Source organism: Empidonax traillii, unplaced genomic scaffold, assembly GCF_003031625.1.
Source record: "Empidonax traillii isolate 1590-97213 ecotype Southwest subspecies unplaced genomic scaffold, ASM303162v1 scaffold255:size705445, whole genome shotgun sequence".
NCBI classification, from domain to species: Eukaryota; Metazoa; Chordata; class Aves; order Passeriformes; family Tyrannidae; genus Empidonax; species Empidonax traillii.
In genome coordinates, this window is record NW_020955448.1 from 351158 (window position 1) to 367488 (window position 16331).

General features: G+C 44.4%; 1 protein-coding gene across 1 annotated transcript in view; it reads right to left on the bottom strand.

Moving 5' to 3' along the window:
* SHROOM3 (shroom family member 3) overlaps positions 1–12362 on the bottom strand; it is a 102181-nt gene extending 89819 nt beyond the window's left edge. Inside the window, exon 1 of the mRNA XM_027889154.1 lies at positions 12198–12362. Coding sequence (XP_027744955.1) covers positions 12198–12362 — 165 coding nt within the window. The remainder of the gene's footprint in view (positions 1–12197) is intronic.
* Positions 12363–16331: the final 3969 nt, after the last annotated feature.

Below are 16331 nucleotides of genomic sequence, written 5' to 3' on the forward strand. Positions count from 1 at the left end.
CCACATTAGAAATATGAAATGCACAGGAATAATATCCAGTGATATCATCACATCCATTCCTTCATGAAAAGTCTGCCTCACTACCTAAATTTTCCTAGGAGCTTAATACATCCCTTGTACTATTAAGAAAAGGTCTTAAAGAGGGATTCTGCCAAGGTTCAGCTCCATTTCACTGGAAGACAAAAGGCCAAAATAAGCCCCAAAGATAATAAGGAATGTCATTCATAGGTGGGATGAAGGCTAAATTGCTCCACAGGCAAGCAGAGCTTTAGTTTGAAAGACAAGAGCAGGGCATCATTATTTCACTCTAGTGTGACTGTGAGTGGCAGGAGCAAGGCTGCTTCCACAGGCAGGTTAAATGCAGTAAAGGGGGTTGATCTCTACAAGGCAGCAAAGAAGGAATCATTTAGAAGACTGAAACTTTTAACTTGGACATTTTAAGATCAGAATACACTGGTTTGAGTTTAGGTGATTATTTTCATTTCAAAGTTCACCTGCATGTATTTTACAGGGTCAAACAAAACTTGTCAGTTCAACACAAGCCACTCATTTATTTTTTTTTTTCTATTGTTTGTCTTGTCACTGTTTTGGTTCAGGGTCCACAAGAACCGATCTCTTTATACAGGCCACCTAACCAAGAATGTTACATAGTTTTTCATTCTTCAAACTTTCCATGCATTAAAATTACTATTCATGCCATGGTCAATATGCTGTGAGTAAATAAAACCTGAAAATCCAAGTGAACAGCCAATCTCCTGACCCTGCCTGCTCCAAATGCCCATCTCCTCCTCTACTCCCCCAAGCCAGCAACACATACATATCCATATATAAACACATATATGTCCAGATACGCAGAAAGGCAACAGGATTTTCCAAGTCCCCAGGCCAACCAAAGTCTTCCCCTGTTTTCCTCCTGACCCGGGTCTTTGGGTTTCCAGTGCTTTTCTTCCTGGCTGCTGTTGGTTTTGGCAAGAGCAGTAATACCCCTAAGAACTTACAGACCCTCTGTTCTATTCCAAAACTGATTTAGCTAACTTAAACCACCAGAAAAAAACACCTCACCTCCTTATCAGCTGGAATTTCCACTAGTGCCCCAGGGACAGAGGAAACCATGGAGCACAGTACAACCCAGCAGGAAATATTTCTGACCATGATTAATGGTTCCTGTGGCAGTGGAACGGAATCTTTGCAGATCTTTGGGCATCCTTGGAAGAGTTCCATTTACTACTCTCCGGGCCATATTTTGCTGTGAAAACCTTATTACACAACAGAAGCATTAACAGATTCAGAGTAAAATAAGAAAAGATGTATTATCCTAAAGATTTGGAGAACAGGGAGGGAAAAAGTTAAGAAAGGCACAGAGGGTTTTCCTTTCACTCCATGTGATTATGTTGTGATAATGCCCGTTACAGACCTGTCCATCACTCGTGGGTTCAGGTCAGAGGAGCTCCCTGACCTGACCCGCTGGGTGACACAAGCCAAACAATGACAAATTCAGCCTCAGTGGCTCTTGCCAGAAGGATCTCAGGGTTGCCTGTTGAGCAGCTATGAGACAACCACACTCTTTTTTTTTCCATCCTCTTTCCTTTTTTTTTTTTTTTTGGCTAGGAAATTTCCAGGGATAGCTACAGAGCTTGGAAAGGCACGGTCTCTCACTTGCAGAAAGGTGTCCTTTTTTAGCATTCATTCCCACCTTTTAGAAGATGTGCTCATTCATACCTTGAACTACTTTGTTAGGAAGTACTTTAAAGCCCTGCTCTGGCACAGTAAAGCTGCCCTGCGGGTTTGTGGGTAGAGACATCCCAGAGCAGCAGGGAGCCCCACAACCCCAGCCCTCAGATCCCAGTGCCACTGGAGTCATTTGTGCCCTTTCAGTCACTGGGCAATGCCACGGCTGCAGGCATCATGGCAGACAATGTTTTTATTGGAAATGACAGGATACTACCACCATTTTCAACTTACTGAAATCGAGGCAGACTCACTCTGGAGTGCTGAAGACTCAGCAGTTAACCAAAGACATCTAACTGAGGATTCTGCTTGGCCTACAACTGGTCCTCAAAAATACAAGGGCAGATTACAACCCCCTGTGAATTACACAGGGGGCTTAAACCCAAGGTGTCTCAGGAAAATTGAAGATGGTATGCAATTTATCCCGAACAGAATTTGGTTTGTGGTATGACATTTTTTTTCCCTGTGCCACTAACTGAGCTTCTATAATATCTCATCCCCAAAGCCAGACCACATCCCAGAGCAGTGCTATCACACCCTCCCCGCCTCAGACCCTGATGGGTCAGTGATTCAGCACTGACTCAGCGGGAGCAGGGCCATGGGCTGAACCACTTGGTGTCATTTCTCATTGCCTTTCAACGTCTCCCATCCAAGGGGTGACACAGTCCAACCTGTTGAGCTAACGCGAGCTGACAAGATCCCAGCCCGAGAAGAATGCAGGATACAGAACAATAGATGCTCAGCCTGGTTCCCTTCAGCCCCAAGCAGCACAGGAACCTTTTGTTTTAGCAGCTGATGAGACACACAAGGAGTTGCAGAGACAGAGAGTCACTCAAGCGCACTTACTTTTGTTTCTGCTCACTCCTTTCTCCAGCTTCCACTGGTGCGCCCGTGGCTCACTCTCCATCAATCTCCATCAAACACTGCTATAAGCCATAAAAAGGCCATGTCTCTGATAGGCAGGGAAAGCTCAATGCACTTTGTTACTAACATCCAACACCTGACTAAGTAACAGCCAGCCTTCAGGGAAGCACAGATGAAGGTTCTCCCTGGATATTTTTCTGTATAGCACCAGTCTCTCAGAAAACTTGGATGTTCTATGTACAGGTTTCTCAGCCCAGACCATACAGAGCACAGTCTCCCCACAGCCTTGCTGCCCTTCAGTGCTGGCAATGGGGAAACAGGGACTGAAGCACTCACAGTTCTCACACCTGAGGTTTTCCAGGTGAAGACACAGGTACTGCTGGTGGCTCTGATGTTGTTACATCAGAGACAGACTCAGGAAGAAGTGCAAGTACTGCTTTTCCCAAAGTAGAAGGAACTCATAACCAATTGGAAATCCCAAGTTTTCCAGCTGGGAAGGTGTGCTGCTGAGAATAGCCCCTGCAGAATGGCACTGAGGGCTGTGTGGGCCCCTGGGCCAAACCCAATTGCCACTGACTAAAGCAAGAGTGGGGAGAGGCTTCAGGCTGGAAAAAGGGGCTGCTTTGCACTTGTGGGCAAGGGTAGGCAGGGAGTCCCTCCCTCCTGTGTTTGTGGCTGTATTTTTGGGCTGACAAAAAGGGTAAGTTGCCCTTGATGAAGCTGTGATGGAAAACTAATCCTCTCCAACAATAGCCCAGTGCTAAGAAACATCCATGGGTCTGGGCAGGAGAGAAAGCAAGGACCCTTTCTAAGGGCATTTGTTTCTCCATCAGTCTTTTGTGGTGTCTCTCCCTCTCACCCACTTGGTTATTCCAGTAGTTTGCACGGGCTGTTTACAGAGACAGAACAACAACAGAGGTCTGCTTGGAAAGCCAGCAGAAACCTCTTAGCTTGAGATCAGAAATGTGCAGAATCCCCAAAGAACAAAAATGTTTGAACTCGCCTCCCCAAAAGTGTTGTATTCATTGACTTGCAAGCAGGGGGAGCAGCCGTAGTAATTTAACCTAGGGAAGAGTGCCAACAACTTATTTAATTGCAGAGTTTGTGCCAACAACCCCACAATACAACTATTAATACAAGTCTGCAGTACAAGACTAATTCTACTAACCTTTTGCTGTTGCCTTATAGTCAGGTCAGCGGCTGCATCCCTTCTGTGCTGACACTATTCAACAAACACTGGCAACTGCTTTTAAGCCAACACGAAATGGAGCAGGGCAGGAGGGAGGGAAGTGTGAGATCACTGAGTAAATGAAGATTCCCCCCTCGACCCCACCCCTCTCTGTCCAAATGTTTCACATTTCCTTCTCCGTGTCAAGCCTCTCTCTTGAAACTGGAAATGTGGCTTGCCATGTATTTGCTCCTGGAAAACAGCCAGATCTTTGGTCTGAATTCCATCAGCTTATTTCCCAGTTTCTATGAGACTGCATTTGAGAAATGTGGGTCTCTCTCAGTCCGCTGGCAAGGCTGGTCATCAATCACGTATGAAAACATGAGGTCTGACACCGGGGACCAATCCACTTTTGTAAATGAAGCATTCGTTTAAAGAATACATATTTTTATAAAAAATTTAGAAATAATGGACCCAGGACTCCTGCAAGTTCTCAAGGACACGATTATTCCAGCGATTATATGCCATTGTAAACAGCTTGAAAGCCAACATGAAAAAATGCATAAACCCCAAGCAACATCATTGTTGTACGAGGTAGTAAATTCCCTGGTGCAATTGCAGACTCATTCTTGCTTCACTCTTCACCCATTCCCACATTTGGGGTTTTATACTCACATCTCATGTGACTGCATCACAACTATAAATTCCAACCACCTGGGAGCACATTTTTTTATTACACTCATAAACAGCGTAAGAGGGTTATAGCTTTTAACTACGACCTGCTGGTGCTGCCATGATAGAGAAAATAAATACTGCTTACAAGCTGACAGAGAACCAGGAAAGTACTTCCCTGTGGCTACAGTGGACACTTTCTCAGGAAGTCAGTAGTTCTCCACGGGTGTTGGGAAATTTTCTGACCCTGCTGATGCTACAAAGCAATTCCCAGAAAACTTCAGCTCACAAATGGTACCTCTGCATGCCAAGCTGTGTTCAGGCAAGGACCCGCTCCTGACAGGGGCTGTTAAAGTTGATATCTCTGGGATCTCTGCTGGCTGGGGCTGAAATCATTGGAAGGGTGGATTTGGGCAGCACTTGGTGCTTACAGCATCGCTGCAGAATGTGTGACCCAAGGCCGGTACAACACCGAGCTGGGGCATTTGTCAGCCAAACCCCTCATTCAGCCCCGCATCAGAAAATCCCCATTCTTGAGGGAGAATAGGGAATGGCTTTCAGGCTGGCAGATTATCTGGAGAGGTCTGTGGGAACTGCAAAACACTGCACCTGCCTGAAAAATGGCACCAGCTCAGCACAAGACGTTTCCAGAGGGGAAAGTTAATATATGGGAGGAATGCACATAAATCCTGTTATTTCTTAATGGGATTTGGGAGCTTATTTCTCACCCCGTGCTTTGAAATGTATCCCACAGCCTATTCTATTAACGAATTTAAGCACAGTGATTTTCTTATCAGCAGGAATCATTCTTGACTGGGGTTTGATTTTTTTTTTTGGTGGGATTTTTTAATGCAAGTGTGAAAAATTAATATTATGCTTGAATACCAGATAGGATGTTAACAAGCTGTGTCCTGGATAAGCTGCTCTTGTTCTGCTCCTGTTGTCCTTTCCCTAATTTGGTCGACCAAGAAACCTGGAATCAATAATTTGTTGGGTGTTTTTTTTAAGATTTAGGCAGTGTCTGGCTGAAAACAGGAAGACCAAAAGTCTATTTCCAGTTCAGCCCTGAGAATGAGCTGACACAAACCTTGTCCTACTTAAAACAAGCAACACTTAACACTTGGGAAGAGTTTTCTCCACCCCTCAGGTGGTATGTGTGACTGATGGGTGCCATCAGCTTTCAGGGCTTCCTGATACTGTCCTTGGATGCTCTCTGCTGCCACCGGATGGGGACCCACTGAAGGCTTTGGAAGCACACAAATGAGTGACAGAGATTTTGTACTTTAGCTGTCTATTTTCAAAGGCCTCTGGACACTGTTTCTTTGACTACTAATGTTTGTTGGAAAGCAAATTACGGTTCCTCTCCTTTTCACTTTCAAAGATCCCTCCCAAGTCTGAATAGTTCCCAGAACATTCTGAGTCAGAGGGGACCCACAGGGATCATCAAGTCTGACTCTTGGCTCTGCACAGGACATGCCAACAATCCCACCATGTGCCTGAAAGTGTTGACTGAACACTCTTTGAATTCTGGCAGCTTTGGGGCCATGACCGCTGTCCTGGGGAGCCTGTTCAGTGCCCGACTACCCTCTGGGGGAAGAGCCTTTTCCTAATGTCCAACCCAACCCTCCACTGACACTGGGGAAGTTCTGTCACTGGTCAAATAGTTCTTGCACAATAGATCTGTACTGGATTCATGCTCCACAATTTTGGGCTTCATCACAAGATCCTGAGAGCAAACACCAATGAAATTTGAGATGAGATCAGCTCGGCTTCAGCTCTGTCAGGTTTTCTTCATGTGCCTTGGGCTCCCAAGAAGCATGGGAAAGGTGGAATTTCACAAGAAATCACCTATTCTGCATGACCACTGATTTAAAGAGTACATTCCCTGGGTCTTAATTTAGGATCAGTGTAAACCTTAACTCTGGTTATAGCTGCTACAGCCAAGCAAACAAGGGTACATGGCATTTTTCTGTCTAATCTTTCATGTAAGCTAAAGCCAGAGCAGGATTTATGAAGGCTCCACTTCCTGACCCCAAGGATTACATCTTGTGTTTAATCACACAGGGTTCCTCTCTGCGCAGATATTTCTTCTCTTACACCTTTTCATGACTCTGAAGGACACTGTAACTCCTGTGGCTGCAATGCAGTGGTGGGGACCTGATCTTTAATGTGGATTTGGGACCAAACTTTGCACCTTGGGTTGATCTCTGGTAAGGAAGAAACTCCTGCATGATGGGCCACTGGAGACTGACACCTGTCTCCACCCCTTCCTAGCACAGAGGGATGATTTTTTTCATCCTTTCCTTCCACCTGCACTTTCATAGAAGCGGCATCACAGAGTTGCCTGTGCACCTCGGGGCTCAGCCCTGCTGATCTTTGTTAGTAAGGACAAGCAAGGTATTGCTGTAGCCAGGCTCAGTGACGCAGCCCAGCCCGGCTGGCACTGCCCCCTCAGCTGTCTGAGAGCTGCCCCTGACCCTGCTGGGGCAGCAGCAGAGCCCCACATGGCCCTGCCCACGTCAGGCAGGCGGTTTGTCCGCGGTTGCTAATTCAGTGCTGTGCAAGGGAACAGAAGTCTTTTTGTGCCGGGGAACGCTCGGCAGCCTAATGGAGGGGCTGACAATAGAAGCCTTTTCATCCAGCAACTCCCTGGCTTTAAGAGAAGGTAGGCAATCCTGTCCCTTGTGCTGGCATCAGCAGTCTTTGGAGAGGCCCTAAGCTGAGCCCTGAGAAACCAGGAAGAGTGGTGAGGAACCGCCTCTTCTTTCTGAAGCAATCACAATACCAGTTCCCCGCCTGAAGCATCCAGATTCCCATGCTGTCTGGGATCAGGCATCTGCCTCTAAGCTGGTGTAGTTAAATAGTAAGAGATCAGCACTCAGGCTATTCTTATAGACTATTCTTATTCTGTTCTTCCACAAAAACCCCAACATTTCTAAGGCCACAGCATCCACATGTCTGACCCTAAACGCATAACCAGTGCAGAGTTTGCTCTGCAAGAAGGCGTGAGAATAACAATGGCTTTGAAAGGGAAACCTTCAGCAGCCCACTCGAAGGATATGGGAAGATAAAGAGTGAAAAAGGGTGGTTCTTTTAAACATTAACAACACAGAGGCCCCAAGCTATTCCTCAGCAGTGAGGAGAAAAATAAAGTCCATACAGACAGGAACAAGGGTAAACATGTTCAAAGAAAAAAAAAATTAAAAAAAAAATACCAGGGGAAGTCACCAGTTTCATGGTCACCAGTTTCTGGCTCAGTTTCATGTCCTCATGTCCAGGCCAATAAGTCTCTCGTGACTCTGCCAACTTCAGAGAAGCCTCTCTGACATGAGCACTGGCTCTGGTTTTTGTGCCTGCAGCCCTACAGAAAGGGTAGCAGTTCCTCAGCTGCCATTTGTCACACTAAGGGACAAGTATCTATGGACCATCTGGGTGCAGAAGGACCTTTTGGGTTTTGTATTGTCAAGAATAGTGGAACAATTCTCATTACGTGTCAGTAAATGCTCTGTGAGTTCCCTCAAGTGAGGTGAACAAGCCATCATAACTAAAAATATCAGAGAAGTAGCACAGGCATGGGAGGCTTGTGGAAGGACCCAGTTCCTGCAGGCACCGGCTGCTGTTCATTGCAGCAGAGGTTGGATCAGGCTCCCGACAAGTTTTAAACACCTTACGAGAATTCCAGATTATTTCTCAGGCTCTGTCCCAAACTGTTCCCATTATTATTAAACTTTTATTGCTTCCTACATCCCTGCTGAGAGGTAAACCTCAGAGTTTGGCACGAGGTCCCTGTAAATGCCCTGCCCTTTTGAGTGAAGGGAACCCATGAACTCCAGCACAGCATGTGAGAAGTGTTCCCACACAGCCACTGTCCCAGAGAGAGCACACTTTGGATGCTTTAATTCCTAGGCAAGAGAAACAGCTCCTTTGTTAGCATTGTCAGCATGGAGCTCAAAATAAAAGGGCATTTTAGAGGCCTCTACAACAGCTAGACCTATTGCAAAGGCTGGTGTGTAGCAAGGAGAAACAGACTGTAGAAATACCTCACCTGGCTCCAAAATGGTTGAGATTGATTAGCATGAATTGCCTGAAGTTAAAAAATCTTAGAGAAAATTGAGAGGGAATGAACACTTCTGTTACCTGTTTGTCTTTCTTGCCTAGAACAGTCAGGGCTTTCAGTTTTGCAATGCTGATCTTGCAGCTCAAGGTGAGCCAAAAAAGTAACTTGGAAGCAGAAATCTGGGCTTGCTTCTGGGTATTATCATGGTTTTGAGGCCCCAGCAAATTGGATTCCAATTAAACACTCAGTATCACCTGCAATCACCTTTGCATTTCTCATGGAAGTTCTAGTTCTGGCTGAAAAAACTGCTTGTTTAATGAGATGAGCGAATCTCTACTATTCCTTCCCTTCCGGTACAGCAGAACCGAATGTTGGGAGGATTCCACCAAGCTTGTTTCTGAGGCTCCCTGACAAACCTGTGCTTAGGTGGCAGATCAGGAACACCACATAGGATACTAAAGCACTGTGGCCCCAAGGCAGCACCAGAAGACAAAGGAAACTTTGGAAGGAAAAGAAACTTCCTTATGTTCCCATTATGTTCCCAAGATGGCTCAGTCCTGCTCCAGGACAGTCAACACCCCAAGCTCCTATTTTGCTGACACACTGTTAGCATTTCCAAATTTGTTTCAATTGAAAATCAGTATGTTCTTTTACATGTCCTGTACAGCCACAACCATAACCATATTCTACAGCTTCACGTGATGAGTTGTTACAGTCAGTCCAGAAATAAGATAGAAAAAGAGTTGACAAGGGTGAATGTCGAAGCACCTTCCCACATAGAGAAGGGAAACTATGGGTTGGATATAAATTTACGGTCTGCTCTCACCTCCAGCCAAATACATTTTGAAGAGACCTGTGCTGAGGACTTACCTGCCATGGAACTGTTTCAGTATAGGTTTGTCTTTCCACAGGGAATGGAAAAAAGAAGAGCATGAGCATAAAAACGTCATGTGTTTTAACCACTGGAATTCACGTCAGCTGCACACCCAACATTTCTGACAAGTTGAGTTAGGCTGGGCTGCATGATGTGCTGAGCACCATGGCTGAGCCAGCAAAGCTTGACCCGTGTGTTTAACTGGGAGCTTGCCCCTCTGTGCACTCAACCACACCCCCTCCCCACCAAAAATCAGCCTGTCCTGTTGCACAGGGCACAGCAATACATCCGTACAGCAAAGGGAATTGGACTGAAAGGCAGGAAATAACTTGAAGGCAGTGCTAAAAAAAAAAAATACACTACAAAGTTAAAGCTCTGGTACTTGGATCTCTAAACCAGCACTTTCTACCAGCTGAGAGTACAGGTCTGGTTTCCGCACTTACACTCCCAAATGTTGCTGCTCTTGCTTTTGGGTAAATTCCTGGCATGTTATTGATGGAAAAATGTGTCTTTCCAAAAATCTGCTCAGGGCTGTGAGAACCATTTTTTGGCATGTGGGCCTTTTGTAAATTCACTCCTCTTTATTTTGAACTTCTATCTCAGTCTTTGGTCTGAAGATGAGACACAATACTCGTGGGTCCCAAATGAGCAGCAGTTCCAGATGGCCAGAAAGAACTATTGTAGTCAAAGAGATCTGTTATCTGTCTGCTATTCAATAACAATACATCAGTGTTACTTTGTTTTAAGTCATGTTGCAAGCTTTCATGGGCACCAGTTTAGTTATTTGCTGAAATGTGCAATTTTGTTTACACTGAGGCCATTTAACACTACTCTGTCAAAGCAAACAGACTGTTAAGTGGACGTAAACAAAATATATTTGCAAACAGAATGGGGAGCTGAAACAGAAATAAAGCTTCTTAAGTGTGTATGATGAGACATTAAAAACTGACATCCACATTTTCTGATATTTATATGTAATGTTATATGGAATTGTTGCTGGATCATCCCCAGTGTGAGCAGTGTGATCTTTAGTGCTTCCTTTCAACCCAAAACATTCTATGGTTCTCTAAGCAGTCTTGTACAGAATTTAACTGGTAACATAATGCAGTTTATCTTTTCCCCACCGTTCCTCATTACTTCCCAGCACAATCAGGTGAAGAATACTGAATTAGCTAAATGACTAATATGCAATTAATTCTGAAGAGCACATAGTGAAAGCAAGCACAAGAGGAATTTCTCAGCTGAAACTGGAAACCAGGAAACTGGAGCTGCCTGAATTCCAGAGAGCACAGCTTTCACATGCAGCCATTCTCCAGCTCTGCATCACCCATGCATGAATGAAACACTGAAATGCTGACACTGATAGCACAAACCAAGCAGGGACTACAAGGAAAAAAAAAGAAAAGAAAAATGCAACCAAAAAAAACCCCAGCCCATTTTTATAGTGTTGTTTCAGGAAAGGCAGGCACAAGTCATACAGCTCCCAGTGGCACTATGCACACTCCAGGCATGTTTGACATTAAGGGGCCTGGTTGTTGTGGAAACCAAATCCCATAGATTAATTAATGTTCAGCAGCCAGAGCCATCTCTCATCCTCTCCGACTCCCTGCCCCCAATTAAAAAAAAAAAGGGGGGGGGGGATTGTGGTGCTTTTTACATCACAGAGGAATGTCTAAACCAAAAGAAACTCTTTCCTCACAACTGCAGGACACTAGCAGTAACAGTGAACAGCCTGTGTTAGTCCCTCATGTTTATAAAATGAAAATTATAATGCCATTTTGCTGCCTGTGGCTATGCCAAACTCTCTCCAAGAAGGATATTAAGTGAAATTTCTAAAATCCCCTTATGATGAAAGGATTTTTATGGAAGTCCTCTGTTTTTACTTTCAACGTGTAAATGCACTAATCACAACTAATTTATTTCAGTGACTGACAGTTCTTCATAGGAATGTGTTTGCACAGGGAGTTGCTATTGGATTTGAAACTAGAAAGCACCACACAGACGACACAAGGCAAATATGGTTATGAGGCAAAATTTCAGAGTTACCTAAATCCTGGTTTTGGAACAGTTTAAGGACCACAGGTCAAACAGACTTTAGATATTCCTGGATTTGATTTGAGGCTTTCGAAAATCCATTGTCTTCAGCATCTGCAACTTAAGGTACCTGGGTACTGAAGCAGACTAGTTCTGATGAGAATGAGGAATTCCTTCTCCCATTTTTTTTCCCCTCAAAATATCCTTGTGAGCTATGCTACCAGCTGCCTATTGGCAATACTCAATAAATAATAAAAATCTTGGGAGTGTACCATACTTAATAGATATTTAGTAAGTAGAGAGTATGAGCAGTGAGCAAACCACTAACAGAGCACAAATACACACACTTACCTGATAGGTCCAAGTATTTACAACACTGTTTCACAAGGACACTTTTAATTAGCCCGACGTGAATTAAAACACTCACTTTCTTCTCACTTCAGGAGTGGTGGGGACGGATTACTGACCATGATTTCATGACACAAGATCACCTTGTAAGAGTCCCCTACTCCCTCCCATTCATAGCAGTGAAATAAATTCAGGCAATTTCTGCATGCAAAGATACTTCTCGTGGGACAGAACCTGCGCTTGGGCAGTTAAACAACGCCGAGAGCTCTCCTGTGCTTCTCGAACACGCAGCTCCTGAGCAAACCTGCTGGCTTGAATGGGTGCTTGTAAAAACCGAGCCAAATACAGCGTCAAATATAACATTTCAGTGTTAACTTTTACAGCTCTTGCCCTGTAAGTCGGGCACTGCTCCTAAGCTGGAAAATTCCCCACATGGAAACTCAGAAGGGTACCTTTGAGATGATTAATGGCTCGCCGTGCTCCAGCCCTCCTTTCAGCGTGAATCCCCATGGAGCGCCTCCGTGCAGCAGCGCCTCCAGGTAGATGTATCTTCCTTTGTGGGTGATGCTGCACTCTGAAGATGATATGCTGGTGTTAATATTGTCTAACATCCTCATCTGTCCTCATCACATACTCAGGCAAACGCAAAACCCACTCAGGCAAGCACAGAACGACCGAGCTGCAAATTAAACTCCCCACCACAAGTCATCCCTGAACGCGTGAAACAAGAGCAGTCTGAGATGGAGAGTTTTTCTTCAGAGCTAGAGTCCAAGGTGATGGGCTAAATCCATTCCCATCCACATTGCAGCACGCTGCTTCTCCCTCAGGATTGCGACGTTTTACTGGCGCTTCAGCACCACGCTTTCCCCATTGCCAGGTACTCTGGGCATGACAGCCCTGTAAATGTTTCTCTTCCTGTCTTCAGTAGATCAAACTTGTGCTTTTAAAGATGTGGGGAGGGGGGAAAAAAAAAAAAGAAAGAAAAAAAAAAGACCCAAAAAAGTTTATAGATTTAAAAGCCCCTGGGCAGCAAATTGCCAAAATCCAAACGAATGCTTCATTTGTGATTGATTATCAGTCTTTTCTTCCTTTCTGCCTGCGATTTACCATTACAATGGCCTTTTTGCCTCAGCCCACTGCACTAAAAGAATGGAAGCGTCTTCTCCCTCTCCAGCTCTCAGTTACTCTGTTCGCTTACTTCACAATTTTCTGACTTGTCAAAAAGAAAAAAAAAAAAAACAGGCTGGGGGAGGAGGAGAGAGAAAGTCCATTCCTAAAACCCTTTAGAGGGATTTAAAATGTGAAATAACTCCATACTTATTGGATTAAAAAGGGAGAAAAAAGGCTATCGCAAAAACTGGAGAAGCAGGTGGAATGAATTCTTTGGGAAAAACATTAAGATGAAAACTGAACTCTTTCAATGTTCAGTGCTCTCTCCGATGAGCTGCCAGAGCTGCAGCAGCTACTGCTGCTCTGAGGGAGGGTGAGGAAGTGAGGGGGAGAGAGAGAGAGAGAGAGAGATGGATTAAGGCAAGTAAGGCAGCGCTGCCCAATTGTGCACACCAAGCATGCAATTATAAAATGCAGTGTGCAAAGCTGGGGCTCACCCTTTTATTATGCCCCCGGAAACCACCATCTTTCTATTGTACTTGCCAAGGAATTGTAACAATCCAAACTGCCAGTTGCTGAAAACACAATGGACCTGTTCCAAATCAGCTCAGTGGAGCACTGCTAATAATTCTGCTCTCATAAAGCGCTTTTCCTCCACATGGAGCCCAGCAACTTCCATGGACATATTTCTTTTCCTCATTTACATTGTCAGAAAAGGTCAACGCTTTCCCAATATATATGGAATAAGAAATAACACAAAGAACTTGGGATACTTTTATTAATGTAGGCAGTTGACTCCTCCATAGAACATATCCACGTGTGTGCATCTGTTCTTGCATATATGCACATAGGCTTAGGCATTTGACTGATTGTGTAACGTATATCACTGAAGGTGTTTCAAAACCTTTCCTGACTTTAACTGGACGTGGAACAGAACAATAGAGAGACAAGTCCAGAGCCCACTCCCTTTCCTGCTGGCATGGCTGAGGAAACACATGGTAGTGCCTCTGCCTTTAAGGCACCTGCACTTTTGATCTTACAGTGCCTGAGATGCGCATTATTTCTCCTTCGGGCTGTGGAGATCCTGCATTAACCAAACCCGAAAGAACTGCGGGGAGAAAAGCTTTGAAGCTGGGATTTTAAACCCAGGAATCTTTGCATTTGTTCATGCCGCCCCATTCCCATTCCCTTTAAGGTTCCCAGAGCCTTCTATTTGCCCCACATGTCCCAGCTCTCATTCCCAATAGCCATGAAGAGGAATGCAGGAAAGAGGCCCCTCGCTTTATTTTTCATGGTAGATGATCCTCAATCCTTGCTTATACTGAGCTTTGTCCCCTCCGCTTCCCTCCCAGGGGCTGAGTTTTCATTAGCCTCACATCCTGGTCAGGCTCACGGATTGCTATTATCCAGAACTCACCCTTTACCCTGACTCAAATCAGATTTCTGTGGTCTTACACTCCTAAGGTTTCACTGTGAAAACCCTCATTCCAAGGCACCACAAAGAGCAATTCATTTCCATCCCCTCCACAGCCCTTCCAGAGACAGGCGAGGGCTCTGGGAGCTCTCCTGGGGCTGTACCTCCTCCTATCCATAGCCAGCAGGACTAGTTAAGGCTGTGGAAGAACACACCAGCCTGTTAACAAGCCAAGGTACTCTGGATTACATCCATTTCCCATACACTACGTTGGTCACTACACCTGGCTACAGACACCAGATTTCCACTAAGAGCTGACACGGTCAGTCCTGTGTCTGATGATTAACAGCTATCAAAATATTTCTGAAGTACAGTTTTTCTTCTACTCCAGCATTGTGATTAAGTTCAGCTGCTGAATCCAACATCATTTTTGCCAAGACCTCCATTAAACTTACCACCACGGCAAGCACATACTTTTCTCCCCTTCCAAGAAACAAATTCCAGTGCTGAATACAATTAAAGTGAAATTGTCATTCACTTACTAAACAATTCAAAGTACTAAATACAAACCTTTTTTTTTTTTTTTTTTTTTTTTAATCTTGCCTCTGCCAAGAAGCTCAAATAGCTTGAGTACCTTAGCACTGTTTGCTATACGAAAGTAATGGTTTTAGGAGGAGTTCCTCCAAGGACAGAGCTGAGATACTTTCTGTTGAGGGGCAGCAGAACAGACCTGGGCTCGGAAAAGTGATTTCCACACGGAATAATGTATTTGAACTGAAATTTTGCACCGTTGCAGTGTAAGGGAAAATACATTTGGAATAGCCATGTCAGAACCCTTTCCCTCATCAAGCACCACACTGCTAAAGCAATAGAAATTACCACTGATTTCAGAGTTCACAATGCACAGAGTGCATTCATCATCAGTAAAGGCACTGCCGCCTTGCTGGCAGTTGCTCTGCTTTTTCCTACGTGCCTTCGAATAGTGTTTCTTTTGCGAATGAAGTTCAGTGAAGCAACACTGCCCCCTTCTGCTGAAACCAGAAATTGTCACAGTTTAAGTTGATCGATCTAAATGCAAACATTTCGTTAGTTAATAGTTTGCTACGCTTTTCCGTTCAAAAAATGGAGCAGATTCTTTCCTGAGTATTCGGAGTGGTGTTTCTGTTCTTTCTTGGGTCCCTGAGCTGGCAAGTCATTAAGTCAGATTAAAAGTAAACCCAGAAATCAAAGACAGGAAATTCAGCTCCTAAATTTTGTACACGTCTCTTACTGCCTTTTTGTCAGGGGAATTAAACATTAGGCTTAGTTTAAATCTACCTGCTGCTTAGCTGTATGTGATAAGTTCGGAGGAAGCAAATTCACAATTTATCTTTAAGAGGAGTTTTATAAAATAATGTGAGTCCTCTTACCTTTCACAAACACAGCCAAGGTGCGACTGGCTCATGGTCATACAGGCAGCATGAAAAGGCTCAAAAGGAAAGAACTGCTTCTTTTTCCTTGCTTTTTCTTCTCGATGGGGCTCTGTGTAAGCTGAGGAGCTTCAGGAATTTTAAATAATATACAGCCTTAAGGCATCAGTGGGTCCAGCTTCTTCCTCTGCCCTGGAGTCCTGAAGCCATTCACCTAAATCTGCAGGAGGATGGAACAGAACAGAAGTGTCAGAAGGCACAGCTCTCCTGGGTCAGCTCAGGACCCCTTCAGAGGTGAATCATTCCCTCTTGGGATAACAATTCCCCTGAAGGTTTATTATATTTTAAAAAATAGAAATTAATAAATAGAAAATATGGCTTTCCTATACTTACCTCCTGTCAGCTTGAGCTGACTCTGAGATATGCATTCCCTCAGCTCTGGAGAATGTCGCTCTGGCACCTAAAAGAAGAAATTCAGACCACAGAATAAGCTTGTTTTTCTGGACAGGCCTCAGATAAAAATATGAAAAATCAGACAGAGAAAAGGAAAGAGAGAGATCTGAGAGTGAAAGAACAAAGCTGAGAAACAGAGGTAAGCTGCAAAATCAGTGAATCCACACCCATTTCTGTGTTGGAAAAGGCACTTGCCTCTG